Source organism: Neltuma alba, unplaced genomic scaffold (assembly GCF_004799145.2).
Source record: "Neltuma alba isolate B1F8T4 unplaced genomic scaffold, ASM479914v2 tig00012130_pilon, whole genome shotgun sequence".
NCBI classification, from domain to species: Eukaryota; Viridiplantae; Streptophyta; class Magnoliopsida; order Fabales; family Fabaceae; genus Neltuma; species Neltuma alba.
The window spans coordinates 35,793-60,921 of NW_021636682.1; the positions used below are offsets into that span (position 1 = coordinate 35,793).

Sequence of the window (25,129 nt, forward strand, 5' to 3'; positions counted from 1 at the left end):
TTCTTTGATTTTATAGTGGGGTTAGGATCAAACCCAAAAAAAAAAAAAGGTTGAGATTAGAAAATAATAGAAGAGAGAAGTAGCAAGAAGAAAGAGGAGACAGAAAAGAAATTGCAACCAAGTTCATTTATGCTAATCGATTATGATAATTCACTAAATTATTGATTACATAATCAGATATAATTAGTTTGTTGATTCCCTACCAGAATCTAACAGTTAATGTTGGCTTATGAAAAAGCTAAGCTAACTAAAACACATACATGACAAAGTCTACAATTTAATTAATTATAATTTCATATTTGTTCTCTATATCTATATAATATATATATTGGTAATTATTAATGGTCTTCAACTCTTCATCGCATATTAGATATATCCTTCAAAATTAAAAAGAAAATCGATAACCAAAATTTTAAAAAATGAATTTAATTAATGCAAAATTGACTAAGATATGGTACGGTAGGAATTCCCCATCATTATCATTAATATGCGTCACACCTATTATCGTACTTGGTTGGTCATAAATACTAAGATTGCTATTTTATACTGGCACTATATATCACTATTATTTATTCATCATAAATACACTAATCACCAAATACATAAATATGTTAGCAAAAAAATTACCAAATAGGGAGGACTTAGAGTGTGGAATATTTATGATATTAAGATGGTCACTTACTCACTTAAAGAAGTGTATAAAACTTGCATCAATTTCTCTCCTCTTTCTTTATTTATTTTCTTAAAACAGTAAAAGGGAGAATTGTTGAAGTCTCATTAAGTAAATTGATTATCTCTCTAATACAATTTACAAGTTAAATTTCAATATTTACAAGCCAAGTTTCGATTTCAATATTTACAAGTGATTGGGCGTGTCTGAATAACTATTGAAGAATCATGAAAAGCTTGTTCTGAATGTTTTTTTCCCTCAATATCTCCTCATGTGCAAGTTTTCCTATAAACACATATATTCATCGTTCATGACTTTGGATATACAATATTGCCAAATGAAAGTTTATCCAGTTGGTAGTCAGTTCATAACCCACATAACTGTAAGTTCAAATCTCTCCTAGTATAAAATCCTTATTGATAAGTGATCTGTAAATATTTCTGTGAGCACTTATTTTGGTGAGTCTACGAAATCTAACTCACTTAAACTTTTTTTTGTATAAAAAAAATTTGCATATACTATTGAACAGAAGCTTTAAAAAAAAAAAAAGTACCCATCAATTTGACCATTGAAACAAAGTTGATGTTCGTACAAATTAACCATGCTTTCCAGTTGCTCCAATTTTCATCAATCATGAAAAGGAAACCGTTAAAATGCATAAGAAACCAAGTGTGTTGGATTTCCATAATAACACATAAATTAATGTGTTATTAGAAGGGCAGTAATCATTAATTGATTGCTTTACTTTTTCCTAAATTTAAACAACTTTTTCATAGGGATGCAAACTAGACCCTCTGAAATACTTTAGAACTAAAATGTCAGAGAGAAAAAAAGGAACAAAAATAAAAGTCCTACCTCTATATATATTCTTGAGTGAAAATAAAAATCACCCATTTCTCTTTTCTCTCCCAAATTTGACTCAAAGTACTTGAAAGATTCTCCTCTATGCATCAAGCTTAATCCATTATGGCCATACAAGCATCAAAAAGCAAAAGGAACGCGTTTGTTGGTTACTGAGGACAAGAGGTTAAGAGAAAGCTTCTGATTTTCTAAAGCCACTTTTCCTAAATGTCAAATTATAACTTTTACTTACTTTTGCCTCCCTCTCCCAAACACATTCTTCAGATTTGGATCTTTAAAGTTGACCATTACCCACAGGCCCCCCCTCCCAAAACAAAAAAAAAAAGAAAAAAAAAACTATTCACAACTAGTCTAACAAAATTAGTTACTCCCTCACACAAGTTGTTTATATTTTGATAACAAATAGCATATGCATATTGATGGAGACTTATAATGGATAGGTTAGTTCTTTCAACGCAACAGCTAATTTTTTCTTTCTAATTTAGAGTGACAGGTACTAAGAATCTTATGTTACAAGCAAGATTAAACCCGTAACTTCTCACTTATGAGTGCCACTATAGTACTCCTCCGGTCCTTAATATAAGATCTAATTATTGAGTTGGTTTTGGTCCTAAATATAAGACCCACTTCTCATGTTTATCAATTTTTTCTAAATTACCCCTATGGATATTTCCTCAACCATAATCAAGTAGAAGAGGAAGATGGGTTATTAAGAAAGATGATTGTGATATTTTAGGAAAAACGTGTCACATTTTTTATAATTAATTAACTTACCTAACTTCCTTAATCTAATTAAATTAGTTAAATATGTCTTATATTAAGGATAAGAGGAGTATAATACCATTAGTTCAACAACTAGTTTTTGGAATGGATTTCCATCCCACTTAGAAACAATCACATATATGCTGATGGCCTCCCCGACAGTTAAACCTTTCTCTGTCTTTGTGTCTCTGTAATCTCTTTCCTATATTCACGCCGCTCTTGCTCCTATAACTCACTCTTTCTCCTTTCTTTCCTGTCTGCAAAAGCAAAAGTACTTGCCCCATCTTCTTCATTTCCCTCGTCACCATTGTTAACCAATTCATTTCTTGTTCTTTGATTTGGTTGGCCTCAGAACCATGCCTCACTTCTCTTTCTCAAAGGAAAAGACCAGTGACTTCTCTTCTCTTGTCTTCCATTTCTGCTTCTCCATCTTCTCTCACCCTCTCTACTTCTCTTACTTCGTCTTCTTCTCTCCTTACATTCTCAAGCTCATCTCTTTCCTTTCTCCTCTTTTCATCACCACCACCCTCCTCCTCCTTGCCCTCTTCACTGTTTCTCCTAATTACTTCGTCTTGGACGCTAATGACGACTCTGACTCCAAATTGGGTTTTCTTCTTTCTAATTTTCAGAATCTTGTTCTGTGGCTTCAGTCAAAAAGTAACCAGAAAGATGAGGAAGTTGGGTATCTTGAGGAGTTTGAAGCTTACTTGGTGATGTTTCAGGCCTCCATCTTTCAAGCTCTGGAGGCAAAACCAGAGGAAAATAGTCCACAATGCCTTGACGCTGATCTAGTTGACAATAATGTGTCAGTTGCAGAAGTAAAAAGCCTGGAGAGCTTGTTTCAAGAAAGTGAAGAATTTGAAGATTTCGGTCATGAGAAAGAAGAAAAAGGAAGTGGAGAAATGAAGGTCCTGGAGAGTTTGTTCAGGGAAGAAGAAGTTTGAAGGTTTAGTTCATCAAAAGGAAGCCAAGTTAGTGACTCAGAACAGGGAAAATCAGAAGAAGAGACCAACGAAAAAATGGGTCAGATAAGTGAATTCAAAGTGAGGGAGAGTTACACAAAATTGGATGGTGAAGGAGAAAAGAAGGTTCAAGAGAGTATGTTGGAGAAGGAAGAAAATGAAGAGACGAAAGGGAAAATAATAGGGCTGAGAAGTGGATTCAAAGTGATGAGTAAATCTCAGAGACTTCTAGAAGCAAGTCTTGGGAGTCCAGAAAACAACTGGGTTTACAGTGAATCAAATTACCTGGGAAGTTTTGGATCAATGAGGAAAGAGAAAGAATGGAGAAGGACCTTAGCTTGCAAGCTCTTTGAAGAGAGACACAATAACAGCAGCATCAGGGGCAACAACATTAATGGAAGTGAAAGTGAAGGCATGGATTCACTGTGGGAGACATACGAGACACAGTCCAACAAAGCCAAGCGCAGCAACAAGAAGAAGACAATGACAACTCTGGAGAAGAGCAATACCAAGAAGAGTACTGAGAGCAAGTATTATGATCCAGAGGATGAAGATGATGAAGAAGATGAGGAGGAGGAGGAAGAAGGAGAAGGAATCAAATTGTGCTGCTTGCAGGCTCTGAAATTCTCAGCAGGGAAGATGAATCTGGGAATGGGAAAGCCTAACCTTATGAAAATCTCTAAAGCTTTCAAGGGCATTGGATGGCTTCACCATCATGTAGGCAAGCATGGTAGAAAGGGGTAGGATTGAATAAAGAAAATAAAAAAGATTTTGGTCTTGCTTGTTACTCTCTGAAAAATTGCATAGAAATTGTGTATTTTCTTTTATGGTGACAAGTAAATAATTTTCCCCTCTCTTTTTTCTTCAGTTAATTAATGGAGCTTATTTTATGGGATGTTTGGATAATAAGTTATAGAATACAAGGGAATCAGAGATTTGGTAAGGTTTACTTAAAAACTTTTCTCATGTTTTTCAGTGTTATTCACAAGAAAGGATAATGAACCAAAAAAGTATTTCATCTGATCCTTCTCAAACCTCCAAAACCTTGTCTTTTTATATTTTTCAACCAAGTTTTCTAAAAACAAAAAAACAAATTAATGGGCATGTCAGAGATGTTGCTCAACCATTATCCTTGGCCCTCAATTAACAAGTTCCTGTTTTGGGGATGAAATGGTCATTGACACTTGACAGTGGCAACTTGTTCTGCATTTTACTCTGCAGTGTGCTTGAAATGGAACCTGATGGTACTTTTGGCTACTTGTGTTGTGCACGTCACTGACACATGTGCTTAAGACTTGCTCATCAGAGTTTGGTTCTTAATTTTTATACTGATTTGTTGCAACTGGATTGTGCTTTTCTAGCATATTTGCTAAGTGGCGTTCTCTTTATATATCTTTCTGCAGTGTGCCTCTGATATAATAAAAGAAGTGAGAGGGTGTAAAGTTCTAATAGACTTTTGTTAATCTTCTATTATCTGGTACTTGTACAACTTCTTTTGCATATTAAACTATATTTTCAAGTTTGATTAACCGTTCTATGGTTAGATTAGCTGTTACAGATCAGTGTTTTTAAAGATGGAAACCGAATAACTATTGAGATCCTTCAACAAAGGAGACTTGAGTTCTTAGAAGTTAGGAAACTAAAAAGGGAACAGATGGGAAGAGAAGAATAACCCTTGGGATATTAGTTTTATCTTATAAAGAGAATACAAATTATGCAGTTTCAAGGCTTCTGGTTATTGGAGTTGTGATGTTTTTGCTTCTTCTTCCTATTTTCCTTCATTTGAAACTCAAAAAGCAATTATTCCTTAAGAACGCTTAAAGAAGAGTTATTGTGATTTTAAAACTCTGCTCATTGTCTATATTGAATCCTAATAATCATGTTTTTGTACTCGTTATCTAAAAGGCATAGAAGTAGACTTGATTTCCAGCCAATCTCGAGTTCTAAATCTTCTAATTTTTTATTTTTGATTTTTTTGGAAAATATTAATAAAAATTTAAAAATATATATGCATTAAAGTCATTTTTAACTTAAATAATTAATATATATATGCATGTAAATAAAATCTTAAAAATAGAAAGAATATTTTATATAAGAAAAAATTATCGTACAGACGCACGAAATTGAAAAATGGCCCTGAAGTTCCAAACTTCTTGACAATAATAAATTGCGCTCAAGGAAGGATCACGTTGGCAGGGAGCTTCTTTGCATGTGGACTGTTTGATTTTCAGTTGTCTGTTATTCGTTTTTTCAGTTTCAGTTTATATTGTTCGGTTTTTTAATTTATTGTTCTGGGCCATCCATATTGCTTGGGTAATTTGTGTTTAGCTCAAAATTTTCAAATGTAATATGCTGGCCTTTTTAATGTGGATTTTTTTTTACTTTATGAATAAATTTCCTTTTAATAAAATAAATAAATAAACATAAAAATTCTAAAAAATAATAGTTAAGTTTTCAAAACTTTAAAAGGTTACCGGAATTTTTAAAATTCCAAACTAGTCATAATGACTAAATTGAAATTTTAAAATATTGGTGAATTTACAGGGGAAAAAAAGGCAGCATTGTTAATTTATCAATATCTTAAAATTTCAAAATTCAACTATCATTTTTTTTGGAATTCTTGTTAAATAAATTGTACTGTCTAATGATCTTGCCCTCTCATGTGTCTTCTTCTTCTTCCTTCTACATTTTATACTAATAATTCTGGTTTTTAATATAAGAGTTAATTTGACATTCAATCTAGTGCTAAATATAATACTCAAATCTACTTTATCTCTCCTATTTATTCATTTTTTTAAAGTAGTTAATATAGTAGTTGCATATGTTAAAAGGTTCCATCAAATGGTAGTTTTAGATAATACACATGATTTTTGTAAGGGTATTTTAGAAAAGATAACACATATTTATTACAAATAATTAACTTAAAAACTTCTTTAATCTATTCAAATTAGTTAACTAACTATTATATTAAGTACCGAATGTAGTATTATTTTACAAAATTCAACGTTGCAAATTGCATTACTTCTTATTTGGGTACTGTTTTTCTTCGCCTTGATCATTTCTAATGGGTTTAGCATTAGGAATTGAGTGAAAAATAAATTAAAATAATCCACAAGGCTTAATTTAAGTTTAAGCTTCGTCCGGTTCATGCCTCTAAAAATTTAATCAAATCAAGCTAGTACATTCTATCAACATAGAATTTTGGAGTAAACCTTACTAGAGATCAATTTTAATCAGTTTACATCGTTTTTTTTTTTTTTGTGGGGTCAAAAATCAGTTTGCACGGTTTGCTTCAGCATAATTTGATTTGACATAACTGATTTAGATAAGTTTTAAACATGCTTACTTCTCTTTATCATTAATATTTAATTAAAGTCATAAAAACTTAGTTACTTATAAAATTAGTTAATCATGTGTATTAGAACTATTTTTTTATAAAACTTTTAACATATGAAATCATCATATGACTTATTTTTAAAATAAATAAATAAATATGAAAGATAGAGTGAATTAATGTTTTATATTTATGATAAAAAAATTAAATTTCTAACTAACTCTTATATTTAAGACTTGAGGTAACATTTAATTGAACTGCTTTAAATACATAAACTTTTCTTGGCATTTGCATTACATCTTAATTCCAGATTAACAATAGACATATGCAACTGTGCACGATAACAAGAAATTCATATCAAATTTGGTCTAAACAATCAAAATAATGACATGAGTAAGGTAATAATTTGTCTTATCATATGGATGAAAACAAAATCCACAAGCTGGAGAAGCCTTCATGTTAAAACTAGGACAGGTTTCTGTTGAAATGAGATCATTGTAAAAACTTCTTTCTCCCAATTTTCTCAATCAAGTAAATGTTTAAGAATAGAACTAAATATATTAAGTCCAAACATGATGAGTAATAAAAGAAGTACGGTTTGATCGGAAATAACCCAACCGAACAAAATAGTAGTAAGATTTGAGGTCTCAATCTGTCATAAAAGATTTTTCTATTTCACAACATTTTTATCTGAAGATTTGTTTTACTATATTTCCTTTTAACTAATTCCTTTAATACTTGAATTTTAACTTCAGTCCTGTGGGATTGGTAAAATCTTCTGAAAGATACTCCCATCTCTTCATCCTTCTCCTATTAGAAAGAATGCAAAGTAATTATATACAAAGACATAGTTATCCATTCATTGCGTGTAATTAACCTGTAATATCTCATACAACTTTTATAATTTCATATGCATCAGATAAATTTAATTTCAATAATCATCCATTTATCATTTAATTGGTGATTTTTTATATCTTCAAAAGAAATTGTTGAGTTTGATCGATGTTTGTAACATCTAATATATAAGACATAGTCATGAACATATGACTCACCAATATATTTTACATGATGAGAGAAACTCATTTGACATGAGCTATCACACAATTGAAAAGCACTTGTTTTTTTTTTTTGCCAGAAAAAGAACTTGTTATTTCTGTTATATATGGATGTGGATGAATAGTACGGTAAATACATTTATTTTTGCCAGATGTAAATACCTTTATTAGTTGATCCTCAAAGAAAAAGTATTTGTTTTAACAATGTTACAAAAGACTGAAAGTTAAAAATGAACCAAACATCACAGAAATCACTTAATGGTTAATTGATACATGTACAATAACGGAATAATCTAGGCATTTACTTCTATATCATTAATTAATTAATTAATTATTAGGTTAAACCTCACTTAATGGTAAATTATCGATTTGTTTTATCTTCCCCTTATTTAAATTAATTAAAAAGGTAAAGTATCCCTGATCTTATTTTTCAGGTGCCCATAACACCTTTTTTTTTTTTGTGATGCAATTTTATCTATGATCTTTTAAATTTAGTGCAATCTCACTCTTTCTTTATTTATTTAAAATCACATTTTTTATTAATATTAATTGTTAAAATTAACCATTTTGGTTTTTCTCATCAAATTATTAACAACTTTCACACAAACTAACCAAATTACAATTAAATAAGAAAACTGAAAAATGGACTAGATTGCACTAAATTTAATAGTGCCAATGGATATATCTGAAAAATAAGATTAGAATACTGGGTTTACTTCGATTAAAATTGTCCACAAAATTCAAACGAAGAACCATTCTCGATCGCAATTTTTTTTTTTGAATAAATACTGGATAACACAGACCTACCAAGAAAATTAACTTCCCTTATCAACCTTCTTGATCACAATTTCAAGATGATCTTGCTGGGGCATGTCATTATCACTGTTTCTTCGTGTCTTCTTTTCAGAGGGCAATAGCACAACACTGGTCTAACAATGTAGGCCAACTCGATCACGTGCTTGAACTTGCAGCTCTATTATTTGTGCACATTTCTTGGATTTTATAAAATAATTTAACATACATCGTAAGCTGAAAATTTAAAAATGTAAACTGTAGACGAAATCTTGGAATTGACATCGAAGAGGTAAAAGTTTTTTTTTTTTTTAAAAAAAAGAGCTTTTTGGTTGGCAATGAATTTGGAACAATTAACTTGTGAAAAAAAATTTAGATGGACGATTTATTTCACCAGACCATAAAATTTGGGTTCTATGATGTACTTAAAAAATAATACAAAAAATTACATATTTAAATTAAAATAAGATAGGCGCCTCTCAACGTCATTAACTGTACTATTTGGCATGAGATTTTCTTGGATTGTAGGAGAAAAAATCAACAAGTGCCGTCTGGCCATTATCAATAAGGGCCATCACAAGAATTCATATATACTGACCAATTTTTTGGAATTTAAGGCTAATCAATTTTGATTATTAATGCTATATAACAAAAACGGAGAAGTGGAAAATGTTGGATCCATTCACATGACCTAAACTTTTTTCAACAAAAAACAAAAGACACCTTGACATCAGCAACAGAAATCAGATTTCAATCCTCACTAAAAGAGGCGCAAGTTTAGTGTTAAGCATTAGTAGCTTGAATAAGATTGCTTCTTAATATATCCATGACAACTGACAATTGATTACAAGCCTTGTATCGATTAGATTGCACGACGCTATTAAACTTTATTAATAACCAAATTTTTAAATAAATTGATAATTAAAAGGTCTCGCTCAATAATTTTATTAAATATTTTTTTCGGTCTTCCTAAACCCAATTTTAAGAGATTCCAAGCCGCTTTGCTTATCTTCCTCACCGGCGCACCTATATACTAGCCCCTTCTTTGTAGGTGTCCAGACCACTTTATATGATTTTTTTTTTTCATTTTTTCTTCAATAGAAGTCATCACTCTCACCTTTTCTTGTATATAGTCATTACTAGTTTTATCTTTTTTTTTTATATGACTACGTATCTATCTCAATATTTCCATCATAACTACCCTTATTTTATGTTCTTGTTACTTCGATGAAACCCAACATTTACTATCATATAAAAAAAAACGGACGATCATCATATCATGGTGGGATAGTGATCAAATTAATAAATTAAAAAATTGAGCACGAATCACAATTTTTTCCCAAAAACCGTCACGTACAATGCATGAACAGCCAAATGAGATTCTAAGTCATTATAATATAAAATTTTTATTAAAAAAAAATTAATTAAAAGAGGGGAAAATAAGATTCAGATTATTTATTTAAATTATATTATATTTTAAAATTGAAAAAGAAGTTTGACCTAATGTGTGCTGTTTCACGTGTTTCAGATTGAGTCGAGTGTATAGAGGCATCTGTATCAATATCTAGTGATCACCAATGGCTTAAATCTAGTGAAATAGACTAGTCTCTCATAATGTGACTAACTAAGGTTTGAATCTTTGTTAAGAGATATACCCGTATTTAGTGTTCGACGGTGACTCAAATAGAATTTCTTTCAATAGCAGGACACCTATGCATTTGCAACGGAAAAAAAAACCTGAGATCAAAATGTTTTGTCAGCAATTAGCATGGGATGAAATTAGACGCCACCATATCGAACCAACCGGTGTTAGTTATATTTGTAAGAGCTATGAATGCTTAAGGAGAGTTCGAGTTTAAGCTTGTACGAATGCAAAAAATACTCCTCCGCTTCTAGATATAAGACTTTTTTTGTAGTGTAATTTACACTACAAAAAAAGTCTTATATTTAGAACCGGATGAGTATTTTAAAAAGAGCTATCCCCTGTTTGGAATCGACCAAACTCAAATTTAGATTGATCATAGGAGTTTTTTCGTTGAAACACTCTAAGGTAAAATTTATAACCAAACAACATAAATATCCACACATCCAACGTTAACACACACAAAACTATACTACTCCTCCGGTCCTTAATATAGGACCCAATTATTAAGTTGGTTTTGGTCCTAAATATAAGGCCCATTTCTGATGTTTATCAATTTTATCTAAATTACCCCTATGGATATTCCCTCAACCATAATCAAGTAGAAGAGGGAGATGGGGTATAAGAAAGATGATTATGGTGTTTTGGGAAACACATGCCATATTTCGTATAATTAACTAATTTACTTAACTTTCTTAATCTAGTCAAATTAGTTAAATGGGTCTTATATTAAATACCGGAGGAGTACTTTTTATTTATTAGCTCCACTAGTGTGAGCTATTTATTTCATCTGCTCATCGAAACTTGAGTCCTTATAATGAGAACCTCCCATGCATATATACATACATATAAATGCATACATGCATACATACATATATATATATATATTCAAAGTTGCTGATAAAGCTCAAACGAAAGACGAGGCTTGATCATAACTTGAAGTGGATTAAGCTTAGGCAAAGCCACCCCTAAGCCTTCGCTCATTTCCACTGCAACACCGCCAGCCTTGGCTGCCGGCGCCTGCGCCGACAGATCAAACCCTTGAAGCAACCGAGCCAGCGTCAGCTCACAACTTGAAGCCCAAAGGTGGTTCCTGGGCACGACCTTCTTCCTGAACTAAACGGAATGTACCCGAAGTTCTGACCCTTAAAATCCAAATCCTTATGATCATCCTCCATGAATCTCTCAGGCAAGAACTCGTCAGGGTTTTTCCATACTTGTGGGTCCCTTTGAAGCTTCCAGATGTTGATGAGAAGACGAGTGCCTTTTTGGACGAAGTAGCCTCCGACGAAGCAGTCTTCCATGGCTTCTCTGATTCCAGTTAATGGAGCTGGAGGATAGAGACGAAGGGTCTCTTTGATAATGGCTTGGAGGTATTGAAGGTTCGTAATGTCAGATTCTTGGACCCATTTGTGTGTTCCTATGTTGGTGTCGAGCTCGTCTTGTGCTTTTTTAAGGACATTTGGATGGTTTAAGAGCAAAGATAATGCCCATGTTACGGTTATTGCTGTGCTTCCGGTGCCTGTAAGGATCAGAGTCTGCAAATTAAAACAAAAAAACAAGTCATTAGTATGTGATAATTTAGTGTTTATTATTGATGTTCTAGAGAGATCTATCAAGGGAAAATTAGGGATAAATCCCTCATTAAAAATTTAATTAGCAAATGGGATCTAGAATGATTGATTTCACAAGGGAAGATTAGTTGCACAAAAAAAAAGATAAGTTGCAGAAAGAGAAAATAGTTTGTACAGAACATTATTTAGACGTGAGGAATTAGTTGCACATAAAGAAGATAACTTGCACATAAGAAAATTTCATTTGCACAAAGAGAAATTGAGTTGCACATCACACAAAGGAAAATCATTGCACACAAAGAAAGATATATTACACACAAAAGAAGATAAGTTACACACAAAGGAAGTTACACACAATCGTTAGGTCCCATTTGTCAATTAATTTTTAATGGGGGATTTATCCCCAATTTTCCCATCTATCAAATACCATTTTCTAGGATTAACTAAATCATTTGACTTTTCTTAATCAAACAAAGTTAATAAAATAGCTCTAAATTAACCACGCAATCTTTTTCATTTTCCATCTCATCAGTGATAATTCATGGATCATGATGTGGCAATTTCCTATTTTTATGTGCGAAATATGGACCCTACTATAATTACTACTATCTCCGATTCTAATTATAAAAGCTAGTTGACTAATTTGAGAGAATTAAGGAAAGAAGTTAAGTTAGTTATTTGTAATAAATATGTGTTGTCTTTCCCAAAATATCCTTGCTAATCAAGTATATTAGCTAGAACTACTATTATTAGAAGGACCACCTTAGGAAAAAATGCATAAATGTGAGAGATAAAGTGGATTAAGGTCTTATATTTATAATCAAAATAAAAATCAAATAAGATTTTATATTAAGAATAAGATGTAGTATCCAAAAACTCGTTTTCCACGCAACTGCCCAAGGGAGACAAAACCATGTTCATGATTCGACGTAAAGATGTTTGTAAATGCTGGTTGAAATATTTGGTTAAAACTTGTACTCGCAAAATCTACTATCCTTAAATAACCAATTATGAAATATTAAGAAAACAGCTAAATTGAATAAGTATAACAAATATATGCATGCTTTCCTAAATGATTTTTTTAATTAATCATGTGCTCAAAGTTGAAATAACTGCTCCGAGACCCCTTACTATTAATAAGAATATTTTGAGGGAAATAAACTATAACTTTAGAAAACAAAATAAATTAAGGTCTTATATCCAAAACACAATCTAACTTTCAATTAATTCTTATATTAACAACTAGAAATAGTAATATATAATAAAATTTTATACCATGTTACATGAATGTAATATTGGCAATTAAGAAATATATATACAATTAATTATTACAATGTACCCGTGAAGAAATAATGAGTACATATGCTCGGTAAAAAAAAAAAAAATCTTTTTCTTTGAAAATAATCAATTTTTTAAGCTCAATATCGTCCTGAAAATTTTCTTAAAAAAAATAAAAAGATGTATGTTGTCTTTTTTACCGTTTAGGTGACAACAGCTAACTTTTTTAACACTTCTAAAGTAAAAATAATATTGAGCCAAAAAAAAAAAAAGAGAAGGAACTTTCCGATGCCATAGTTGCTTCATGAATACATCCGACGCAAAAATGACCTTTTAACTCTTTCTTATCATATAACTCCCTGATTTTTTACAAGAATCATTTTATGAGATATTTTAATTATATAATGAAGTAAAGATGGGAATTGATTGGTCCAGGAATTTAGAGGGAGGAAGTCATATACCAGAGCAGTGGCCTTGATAACGACGTCGCGTTGATGGCCACAAATGAGAGCATCCTGATCGGAGAACATGGAAATGAGGACGTCCATGAAATCAGAGTCGTCGCGATCCGAATAAGCTGTCGTCTTGTGAAGATGCTGGTGAAGCCACAGTTGCAGCACTGAGTCTATGTCCTTGGCCGTCTTCTTCATGGCCCTCACATGTCCCTGCAAGTCCACCCACTTGTGCCACCTTAACGGCAGCGCGTCCGCCTCCACAAACACTCCGCTCAGATATGTCATCTCCTTCACCGCCTTCTTCAATCTGAATGCCTCCCCCTCTTCGTCACTTAGGGTTTTCTCATCCCCTGATGATGATGATGCAATGAATAGTTTTGTTTTCAATTAGTCAAGCAGTTACTATTGGTCTGAGATCACAAACCAGAACAAACCCGCGATTTCCCATTTATAAAAGTACCTGAGAATCTCTTGCCGGCAATAATGCGGACGTTGATATTGAAGGTCAAGTGCTCTAAGAGCTGACTCATCGGCACCTCAACCATATGATCGTGATGAGTAATGTTCTTATTGTGTCGTTCATAGGTTGAAAACAAATCCTTCACAAGACATAGTATCTCGGAGTCTCTCACGTGCTTCAGTTTCTGGAGCCTCTGCGGTGAGAGCAGCTCCAACGTCGCTATCTTCCTCATCTCTCTCCAGTACTCCCCATACGGTGCCAGCGCAAAGAAGGCGTTGTTATACCCCATGTACCTCCCTGCCCACCACAATTACACACCTTTTGTTTAGCCATGGAAGCTCTTATAATCTCGTTTCAGCCTCAAAAAATGCTTATAAACTTTATTGATTATACGAGCATTAAAAAAAACTCGTGTAATTTTATTTCAGACGAGTCAAAATTCAGAAACTGACTTATAAATGGATTAAAGCTTGATATCATAAGATGTGTGTGTATTAGCATAACGCATGGTCCTCTATATATTGTGATATTTCAGCACTAATAAAGTGAGTGGGGGCAGGTATACCTGCTGCGATGTTGGGCCTGGTGGCGAAGATTTTGTCGAAGGTGGAGAGGCATTCTCTGGCGAGTTCTCTGCCGGAGACGATGAGAGTGTTGTGAAAGCCGAGCCTGAGGGAGAAGATGGGGCCATGAGCTTCGGCCATGGAAGAGAGAGTCCTGAAAACTGGCACACCCCCACCCAGAAGATGGAGGTGACCTATTAGAGGCAGCCCTCCTTTGGCTTCTGGGGCTTTCAGCTTCTGCTGCTGCTTCTTCTTCTTCTTCTTCTGATGACTCGTTGATCTAACAATGAAAGCTACCAACAGTACAAACAAGAGAGCCCACACTAGTCCTCCTCCTTTGGATTCAGCACCAGTGTGATCAGGAAACAGAGGAAAAAGACGATCCATAATGCTTGGACAGTTCTTCTGCTTCAACTTGCAGTTCTATTTAGTATTTATGCACATCTCTGGGATATTAAAAAAAAAAAAAAACCAGTGCGCCTTAGCTGCTTATTTTCAGCTTCAATGCTTTTCATCCTACGTATATGTTATGCTCTTTGTTGTAAATGTAATATTCATTTTATAAAATAAATTATATTATAAAATCAATCTTATATTTATAACCGGACCAATATATATTTACTTGATTTTCATTGGGCTGAATAATTATCTAACGAAAGATGTGTGGACTGAATATGTTGATTTAAAGTTGGTTTAAAAAAACAAACAGAAAGATGGAATCCACTAAAAATCATGCTTTTGACTTTGCTTTAAAATATTATTAATATATATATATATGGACTCGCACATCACCAATATTGGTCAACAGTACAACTGATTGAAAAAATTGGATTAATATAATCTTTAATCACGTAAATAATTTTGGTTTTGGTCCTAAGATTTAATTTCATTAAATGTACCTAAAGATTTTTTATCCTTATAACAGTGTTGTTTATACCTAAAACAAGGACCAAAACAAAAACAAGAATAAATTTCAAAAGCTAAAACCAATTATTTTAAATTTTACAAACCAAAACCATTAATTTTCAAATTCTAAGAACTAATATTAAAATGAGATTGAATTTTCAGAATTAAAAATAGTATTAATCCAAAAAAAATTAGAGATGAATAGTTTAATTGATTTTACCACACATGCATATAGCTGGATTTACATAGGATGCACTTCAAAAGAAAAAAAAAACTACCCCTAGTCCTTAATGTAATAGCTGAATAACTAATTTGAATATATTAAAAAAAACTAGTTAAATTAGTTATTTGTCACAACTCACAATTATGTATTGATCTTCCTAAACTATCATGTTCAATCATGAACATTGTAACTATCTTTTATGAGAATTGCTTACCATTAATAGGATATTTAGGGAAAATTGGGAAAAAAAAAGTTAATCAAGATTTGATATTCAGGTGAAAGGAAAATGATATAAAAAGAAGTTAAAAATTGTAATATTCCAATTCACGCATCTAAGGGGTCAAAATCCCAGAAGAAAGTGGTGTCTTATTTGGTATTTTGCACATGTATTCAAATAACTAAAATACTCTTGTATCATATTTTTTTTTAAAAAAAAAATTATCAAACTTGTTATTGTCAATACCTTTCTTGTTATTGGTTATTCAACGCTTGTCATTATTATTTTATAATTATTAATAAATAACTTATCATTGTCTGCATATTTTTGTCATTTTTTGTTCAACGCTTGTTATTACTAGTTTACTACTTATTAATATCCTTTTCGATATAAAAGCATTTTTATTATTTAACTAGATTGACAAAATACTAGATAAGTATCATTTTTTTCCTAAAATTTTGACATCTTGAATATCTAAATTAGAATATTGAAATTTCTAACTTCCTTTTGTCTTTTTTTTTTTTCCCTAGGAGAACTTCCCACTACTTGTGGCGCAACATTTGATTTGGACAATTTAATTTCTCTCCCCCATGTGTCCGCCCTTATGTTGACCACTCAGAGCACAGAAACCAATAGGAGGATGCGAGGTCAGGATCAAAGTCAAAAGGTGTGGGGCCGTAATCGATTAGGATCATATGAAAGAGCAGTTTGTTACCGGGGAACATGACACTAGGCTCATAAAACACAAAATACTATAAACAAGTCTAAAAAAATCTAGTAATAATCCGAAGTCCTAAAAAAACATGAGTGCAATTTAATACAGGCTGAAAAGACCTTTCAGCCCTTGTAAGAGGCACCTAAAGTTGCTGGAAATTTGCTCTATTTCAACCTGAAGATCAACACCCTGTTTGCAGAAGGCAACAGAAAAAAAATACCCAGACATCATAATGTTTCTTTCTTACTCCAATCTGGAAATCTTACCCACTCCGCCAATCATTGGAAAAAACTGCTTGTGTTTTTTTTTTTTTTTTTGTGTGTTAGTCATCTAAGTTGAGGTTTTATTATCAGTGAATAAGGTGATGATGGGTGTTCTATTTTTGGGTGTATTGTAGGTGTGTTGAGGATGATTTTGTTCTATTTTGACATGATTTAGTAGGAATTGATGAAAAAGATAAAGTTTGAGGTGGGTAGAAACCCTTACTATGAAATAGGAGAATATGTTGTTAATATGTGCCACGACTTGTCAATGATCACTATGTTGTGCAGGTGTATATTAATTGGTTTTGTCACGCTTTTGACATAATGATGATAAGCTTCTATGCCCTTAACCAGAGAACAAAAAACCTGACTGAACCAGCCAGTGATCTAGTTTGGTTTGAATGTTAAACCGAGAGAGAATTGAACCGGTAGCAAACCGGTCAAACCGGAGTAAATCGGTAAAAATCGATGTGAGCTGGTCATAAATCGGTTTGGATGATTATATTATTATTAGTCTTATTTTTTCTCATTCAGTTCCTAATATCTCAACCCCTATAGATTTAAATGAATTTTAATAATGATTTTGGTATCATTGATTATTAATTTTAGTTAATAATGAACATCAAGATCAAAACTCTCAATGTTGTTATATTTTATTATTGTTACAATCAAATTATTGTTATATTTCCTTATATTTTATTATTAGTGATTATTAATGTTGTTATATTTTGTTATTTTTAATTAAATTATATTATTTTAATATGATCGGTTGGATCCCAAATTGACATAGGTCCGACCAACTGACCCTTGAACCATTAGTTCAACCTATCTAGTGTGTGGTCCATTTTTTTGTCCATTGTCCTTAACTTATTGGCAGAAGTTACAAAAGGAGGAAAACGAGACAATGAAAAATAGTGAGTAATCACATGAGGCAAAAGAAGAACATGAGAAAAATATATATGTATGTGCATGTAAATAAAATCTTAAAAACAGAAAGAATGTTTTATACAAGAAAAAATTACTGTACAGACGCACGAAATTGAAAAATGGCTCTCAAGTTCCGAAGCTGTTGACAATAATAAATTGGGCTCAGGGAAGGGTCATGTTGGCAGGGGGCTTCTTTGCATGTGGACTGTTTGATTTTCAGTTGTCTGTTATTCATTTTTTTCAGTTTCAGTTTTATACTGTTGGGTTTTTTAATTTCTTGTTCTGGGCCCTCCATGTTGCTTGAGTAATTTGTGTTTTGCTCAAATTTTGCAAATGTAATGTGCTGGCCTTTTTAATGTGATTTTTTTTACTTTATGAATAAATTGTCTTTTAATAAAATAAGTAATAAACAGAAAAATTATTAAAAAAATAAGATTTAAATTTTTAAAATTTTAAAAGGTTACCAGAATTTCTAAAATTCCAAACTAGTCATAATGACTAAATTGAAATTTTCAAATATTAATGAATTTACAAAAAATAATAATAAAGGCAACATTGTAAATTTATCAATATTTTAAAATTTTAAAATCCAACTATCATTTTTTTTATAGAATTCTTGCTAAATAAATTGTGCTGTCTAATGATCTTGCCTTCTCATATGTCTTCTTCTTCTTCCTTTTACATTTTATATTAATAATTCTGGTCTTTAATATAAAAACTAGTTTGACATTCAATCTTATCCTAAATATAAGAATTCAATCCACTTTATCTCCTATATTTATTAATTTTTTCAAAGTAGTTATTGTAGTAGTTGCATCAATTAAAAGTTTCATCAAATGGTAATTCTAGCTAATACACATGATTCATAAGGGTATTCTAGGAAAAATAACATATATTTATTACAAATAACTAACTTAAATAACTTTTTTAATATATTTAAATTAATCTACTAACTCTTATATTAAATAGTGAATGTAATATTCCTCCTGTTCTAAGGCCCCGTTTGGGTGATAAGTCACCCAAACACCCACTGGTTTTGGGCAAACCGTGGTTTTGGACCAAAACCATAGTTTTGGAAAAAGCAAAAATTTTTTGCTTTTGGAGAAAAAAGGGAGAGTGTGAGAGCTTATAGGATATGTATCTTGTTATTTTTTTTATAAACATATTTAATCTTATATTTTAAAAATATATATACATATTAATTATTGATTAATTATATTATCTTATGTATTATTAATTATGTTAATAAAAAATATATTATTAACAATTTTATTCCTTCAAATTAAATATATCATAAAATCTATTTTTTCTGTAATTATCATATTAACTTATGTCTTTTTTTTAATAATTTGTATATATAAAAAGTGCTTCTGATAACAATTATCCAAACACTTTCACTTCTCAAAATCACTTTTTCACAAAATCTATTCTTCACAGAATCTATTCTCCCCAAAATCTATTTTCCAGAATCACTTTTTCAAACCACAGTTTGGTTTCATCCAAACACACCCTAAATATAAGACCTCTTTTGCAGTGTAATTTACTCTGCAAAAAGGGTCTTATATTTAGAACTGGAGAAATATTATTTTACAAAATTCAACTTTGCAACTTGCATTACTTCTGATTTACGTACTGTTTTTCTTCGCCTTGATCATTTCTAATGGGTTTAGCATTAGGAATAGAGTGAAAAATAAATTAAAATAAATCCGGAAGGTTTAATTTGAGTTTAAGCCTGGTCCGGTTCATGCCTCTAAAAAATTAATCAAATCAAGCTAATACATTCTATTAACATAGAATTTTGGAGTAAACCTTTTTAGAGATCAGTTATAATCAGTTTACATCTTCTTTTTTTTTGGGTGAAAAATCAGTTTGCATCGGTTTGGTTCAATATAATTTGATTCGATATAGCTGATTTAGGTCAGTTTTAAACATGCTTACTTCTCTGTATTATTAACGTTTGTATTTAATTGAAGTTATAAAACTTAGTCTAAATCATAATACCTCTAGTTTTTAATATAAAAGTTAAATAACTAATTTGTGAATATTAAAAAAATTAGTTAAATTAGTTATTTATAATAAACAAATATTAAAAATAGTTATTTATAAAATTAATTAATTATGTGTATTAGAACTACTTTTTCATAAAACTTTTAACATATGAAATCATCATATGAATTACTTTGAAAATAAATAAATAAATACAAAAAACAGAGTGCATTGATATCTTATATTTAGAACAAAAAAATTAAATATCTAACTAACTCTTATATTTAAGACCGGAGGTAACATTTAATTGAATTGCTTTAAATACATAAACCTTCTGGGCATTTGCATTACATCTTAATCCCAGATTGACAAAAGACATGCAACTGCGAACAATAACATGAAATTCATATCAAATTTGGTCTAAACAATCAAAAAAATGACATGAGTGAGGTAATAATTTATCTTATCATATGGATGAAGACAAAATCCATAATTTATCTTATCATATGGATGAAAACAAAATCCACAAGCTAGAGAAGCCTTAAGGTACTTGTAAGTATCCAGCTGAGTATTAATTTTAAAACTAGGATGGGTTTGTGTTGAAATGAGATCATTGTAAAATCTTCTTTCTGCCGATTTTCTCAACCAAGTAAATGCTTAGAATAGAACCAAATGTATCAAGTTCAAACATGATGAGTGATAGAAGAAGTACGGTTTGATTTGAAACAGCCCAAACGGAACAAATAGTAGCAGGTTTTGAATTCTCAATCTGTCATAAAAGATTTTTCTATTTCACAGCATTTTTATCTGAAGATTTTGTTTTACTATATTTCCTTTTGAACTAATTCCTTAATACTTGAATTTTAACTTTAGCCCTGTGGGATTGGTAAAATCTTCTGAAAGATACTGCCATCTTCCTCATCCTTCTCCTATTAGGAAAGAACGCAAAGCTTATTATATACAAAGACATTGTTATCCATTCATATGCGTGTAATTAACCTGTAATATCTCATATAACTTTTATAATTTCATATGCATCAGATAAATTTAATTTCAGCAATCATCCATTTATCATTTAATTGGTGATTTTTTATATCTCCAAAAAAATTTGTTGAGTTTGAGCGATGTTTGTAACATCTAATATATAAGACATAGTCATGAACAAATGACTCGCCAATATATTTTGCATGAGAAGAGAAACTCATTTGACATGAGCTATCACACAATTGAAAAGCACTTGTTTTTTGCCCCCAGAAAAGCACTTGTTATTTCTGTTACAGACATGGATGAATAGTACGGTAAATACATTTATTTTTTGCCAGATGTAAATACCTTTATTAGTTGATCCTCAAAGAAAAGGTATTTATTTTAACAATGTTACAAAAGACTGAAAGTTAAAAATGAACCAAACATCACAGAAATCACTTAATGGTTAATTGATACACATACAGTAACCGAATAATCTAAGCATTTACTTCTATATCATTAATTAATTAATTAATTATTAGGTCAAACCCCCCATGTGGAGGGGGTAAATTATCGATTCGTTTTATCTTCCTCAAATTAAATTAATTAAAAGGGCAAAGTATCCCTATATTCTGATTTTATTTTTGAGGTGCACATAACACCTTAAATTTTTTAGTGGTGCAATTTTATCGATGATCTTTTAAGTTTAGTGTAATGTCACCCTTTCTTTATTTATTTAAAATCACATTTTTTTTATTAACCTTAATTGTTAAAATTAACAATTTTGGTTTTTCTTATCAAATTATTAACAACTTTCACACAAACTAGCCAAATTAAAATTAAATAAGAAAACTGAAAAATGGATTAGATTGCACTAAATTTAATAGTGCCGGTGGATATGTCTGAAAATAAGATTAGAATACTGGGTTCACCTTTACTCCGACTAAAATTGTCCACAAAATTCAAACGAAGAGCCATTCCTGATCACAATTTCAAGATGATCTGGCCGGGGCATGTCATTGTCACTGTTTCTTCGTGTCTTCTTTTCAGTAGGCAATAGTACAATGCTGGTCTGACAATGTAGGCCAACTCCATCATGTGCTTGAACTTGCAGCTCTATTATTTGTGCACATTTCTGGGATTTTACAAAATAATTTAACATTTTTGGCCAAAAAATGATAAAATAATTTAACATACATCGTAAGCTGAAAATTTAAAAATATTAACTGTAGACGAAATCTTGGAATTGAAATCGAAGAGGTAAAAATTAAAAAAATGCTTTTTGGCTGGCAATGATTTTGGAACAATTAACTTGTGAAAAAAATTTAATAGAAGGACGATTTATTTCACCAGACCATAAAATTTGGGTTCTATGATGTACTTAAAAAATAATACAAAAAATTACATATTTAAATTAAAATAAGATAGGCGCCTCTCAACGTCATTAACCGTACTATTTGGCATGAGATTTTCTTGGATGTTAGGGAAAAAAAATCAACGAGTGTTGTCTGGCCATTATCAATAAGGGCCATCACAGGAATTTATATATACTGACCAATTTTGTGGAATTTAATGCTAATCAATTTTGACTATTAATGTCATAACTCAAAAATAACAAAAACAGAGAAGTGGAAAATGTTAGATCCATTCACATGACCTGAACCTTTTTCAACAAAAAAAAAAAACATCACACATCACCAACAAAAACCAGATTTCAATCCTCATTAAAAGAAAGGCACAAGTTTAGTGTTAAGCATTAGTAGCTTGAACAAGATTGCTTCTTAATTGATTACAAGCCTTGTATCCATTAGATATGGTAGTTTTATATAGATTGCATGACGCTATTAAACTCTATTAACAATCAAATTTTTAAATAAAGTGGTAATTAAAAGGTTTTGCTGAATAATCTCATTGAATATTTTCTTCAATCTTCCAAAACCCCATTTTAAAAAATTCCAAACCGCTTGGCTTATCTTCCTCACCTGCGCATCCTATGCTAGCCTCTTCTTTGTCATTGTCCAAACCACTTTGTGTGATATTTTTTTTTCATTTTTTCTTCAGTAGAAGTCATCACTTTGACCTTTATTTTATGTTCTTGTTGCTTCTAGGAAGCCCAACATTCACCATCGTATAATATTATCAATATAACTATTCAATCTCTTCCACTCAAGCCATGTGTTTGTGTCGGCTCACTGGTGGCTCTAGAGACAAATTACTGTTCACAAGGATTAGATGGCTTGGACCAAATTGCATCTGGCATTGTGCAAGCCGTTATTAATTATTGGCTTCACTTGGGCTTAGTGTATAGTTGACATAGACCCAGCATTTGAATTTCAAACTTTTGAAACTCTCCTGCTAACTCTCCCGCTAATCACAAATCACAAACCAGATAAAAAGAACTCGCCCTCCTTCTATATTGGCAAGGAGAAGAAGAGAGCATTTAACACGTAATTCTCGCTCTGTTCTCGGCATCCCAACCTCTTGCTTCTCCTAATTTTAAGATGCAGCCCAGCTCGATGCGCCTCTAAATGCCAGGCCGTGTATAATCACTTTGCTCTCATCTATGATTAGGTACACCTTCTTCTTCTTCTTCTTTCTTCTGTGTCATACCTTAACACTCCCTTTTTTTCTATTTGTGTTTTTTTTTTCTCTATTTCCTTAGCTCAATGATTTCTTCAACCTGGGTCAGCATTGCATTTGGAAGTAGCCGGCAGTGGCATGGAGGGGGCATGCTGCTTCTGGACAACTGAATCAAATGTTTTGTGTCCCCCTCCCTAATGTGCTATTTGTTGGAACTTTTAAATAGCATGCGCTTAATGATCTGGTGACCATGACGATGGCGGAGACGCACTGGTGACGAAGTCGATGACGCTGGGGAGGCTGAGACTGTCTGCATCTTGCAATAGTTCAGGTTATGTTCTAGCTGGCCCTTGAATGCGTCACCCAATGATCAGCTTAGTAAATTTTGGTGTCAATCCTTTTTGGGGGCATTTTTATTTTTTTCTTCTATTTTTTCTATTTATCAGAATGTGAGGGATGCAATTGCTTTAGAGGATTCAATCTGTTATCTCTTCCATGTTTATTATTCGGGCATTCTGTCAAAGTGTAACTGGAAAAACTTTTGAAATGAGGAGGGAAATACTTTTTTCAAAGTGAGGTTGAGGGTTAAAACTTACTTATCAAAAGTGAGGTAGAAGAAGATTAAATACGCAATCATTGTGGACGATGCTAATCTGCATTGAAAAGCAACAAAAGGGAATGTCTCACAATGATGTTATTCTGCATCTTATTGCCTTCTCTATTTGGGAGTATGAATACTTTGCTGCCCTTGGTGGTGTTGTGGTTAAAGCATTCTGTATTAAGGTTAGTTGATCAAGGCAAATATAAAGTATTAAGATTAGTTAATGTTAATCATAATAATCAAACCTAAGTGATCATATCTCTGACTTTTGTTCTCGAATCCTAACTGCCTTTCACGTGACACCTTGACCTCAAGCAAGCTAAGAAAACACCTTCAACCAGCAGTAGCATTTAGAATTGCTTTGACTAACGTGTAGATTTCATTTTAAAAAATGTCAGTAGACTCAGCTTTCTATTATGCGGTATTGTATTGTTGTTTTGCCAGTTGTTAGCTTGAGTCCCTATACAAAACAAGTTTTTGGATTAAGTCGAAACTGCTCTTTAAATTTTAGGATGTTTAGTAGTTTTGTTTGCAGGTAACTTAGAGACTATGGGGTTTGGCTTGGTATGTGTCAAATCTTGAACTTTTTGATTCTTCTTCTCATGTTTTGTGTTATTTTTTCAAGTCAGTTTCTTGCTTTGTGTATGCCTAGGGGGTTAACCTTTGGTTGTGGATCTTCATCAGTGGTGATATCGAGGAAGAACAAATGATGTGGCAGTCATGCTTTTTCTATCTTTTAGTAGGGAGGGGGCATGATAGGCAGTGACCTGCACGTTCTGTTTCGTTTGGGGAGTCCTTCAAAAAAGCTAAGATATATTCTGACTTTTGAATTATCTTGACATGCTCGGCTTTCCTCTCAGCAAAGAAAGGTTGTTTTGAAACTATGTGATTTTTGACTGGTGGGTAAAGTCATTTGCATTGGGGAGGGTGTAGAACATTTTTTTGTTCATGTTGAAATTGTGTATTCATGGGATTCTATCATCATGCCATATAGAGTTATGTAATCTAAGTGAGGCTAACAATCCTAATTTGGCTGCTATTGTTCTTACGCTTTTATTATTTTTGTCCTGACGATGTTTACTTTTGCAGGTTGATGCAGAATTTAGGCCCGTGTTTTTTGTTCCTGCAATTGCTGTCTCACTAGAGGATGACATAATAAATCCCAAGACCAAGAATATAAGACTATGAAGAGTGTTCATTTCACATTACTTTGGAGAAGAGCAGGTATAGAAATTTGTTCATCTTGCCTAGGAGAGATTCATCATGTCTTCATAGGTTGTGGGTTATCTATATTGAGTAACAATATAATATGTAGACATTTTATTTTGCTTATATCC

The 25,129-nt window shown here is 31.9% G+C and overlaps 1 protein-coding gene and 1 pseudogene across 1 annotated transcript; one reads left to right on the top strand and one right to left on the bottom strand.

Annotated features, from left to right (window-relative positions):
• Positions 1-2,633: 2,633 nt before the first annotated feature.
• LOC114723273 (DNA ligase 1) lies at positions 2,634-4,275 on the top strand. The gene is made up of 2 exons (XM_028909452.1): positions 2,634-3,231; positions 3,253-4,275. Exons 1-2 carry the CDS (start codon positions 2,650-2,652, stop codon positions 3,997-3,999), a joined length of 1,329 nt encoding a protein of 442 aa, XP_028765285.1. The 5' UTR covers positions 2,634-2,649; the 3' UTR covers positions 4,000-4,275.
• A 6,545-nt stretch (positions 4,276-10,820) lies between these two features.
• Positions 10,821-23,219, bottom strand: LOC114723274 (cytochrome P450 82G1-like; annotated as a pseudogene).
• Between the last annotated feature and the right edge of the window lie 1,910 nt (positions 23,220-25,129).

Excerpts from the sequence above, each read along its gene's own strand:
- LOC114723273 (XM_028909452.1), top strand. The coding sequence starts at position 2,650 with ATGCCTCACTTCTCTTTCTCAAAGGAAAAGACCAGTGACTTCTCTTCT.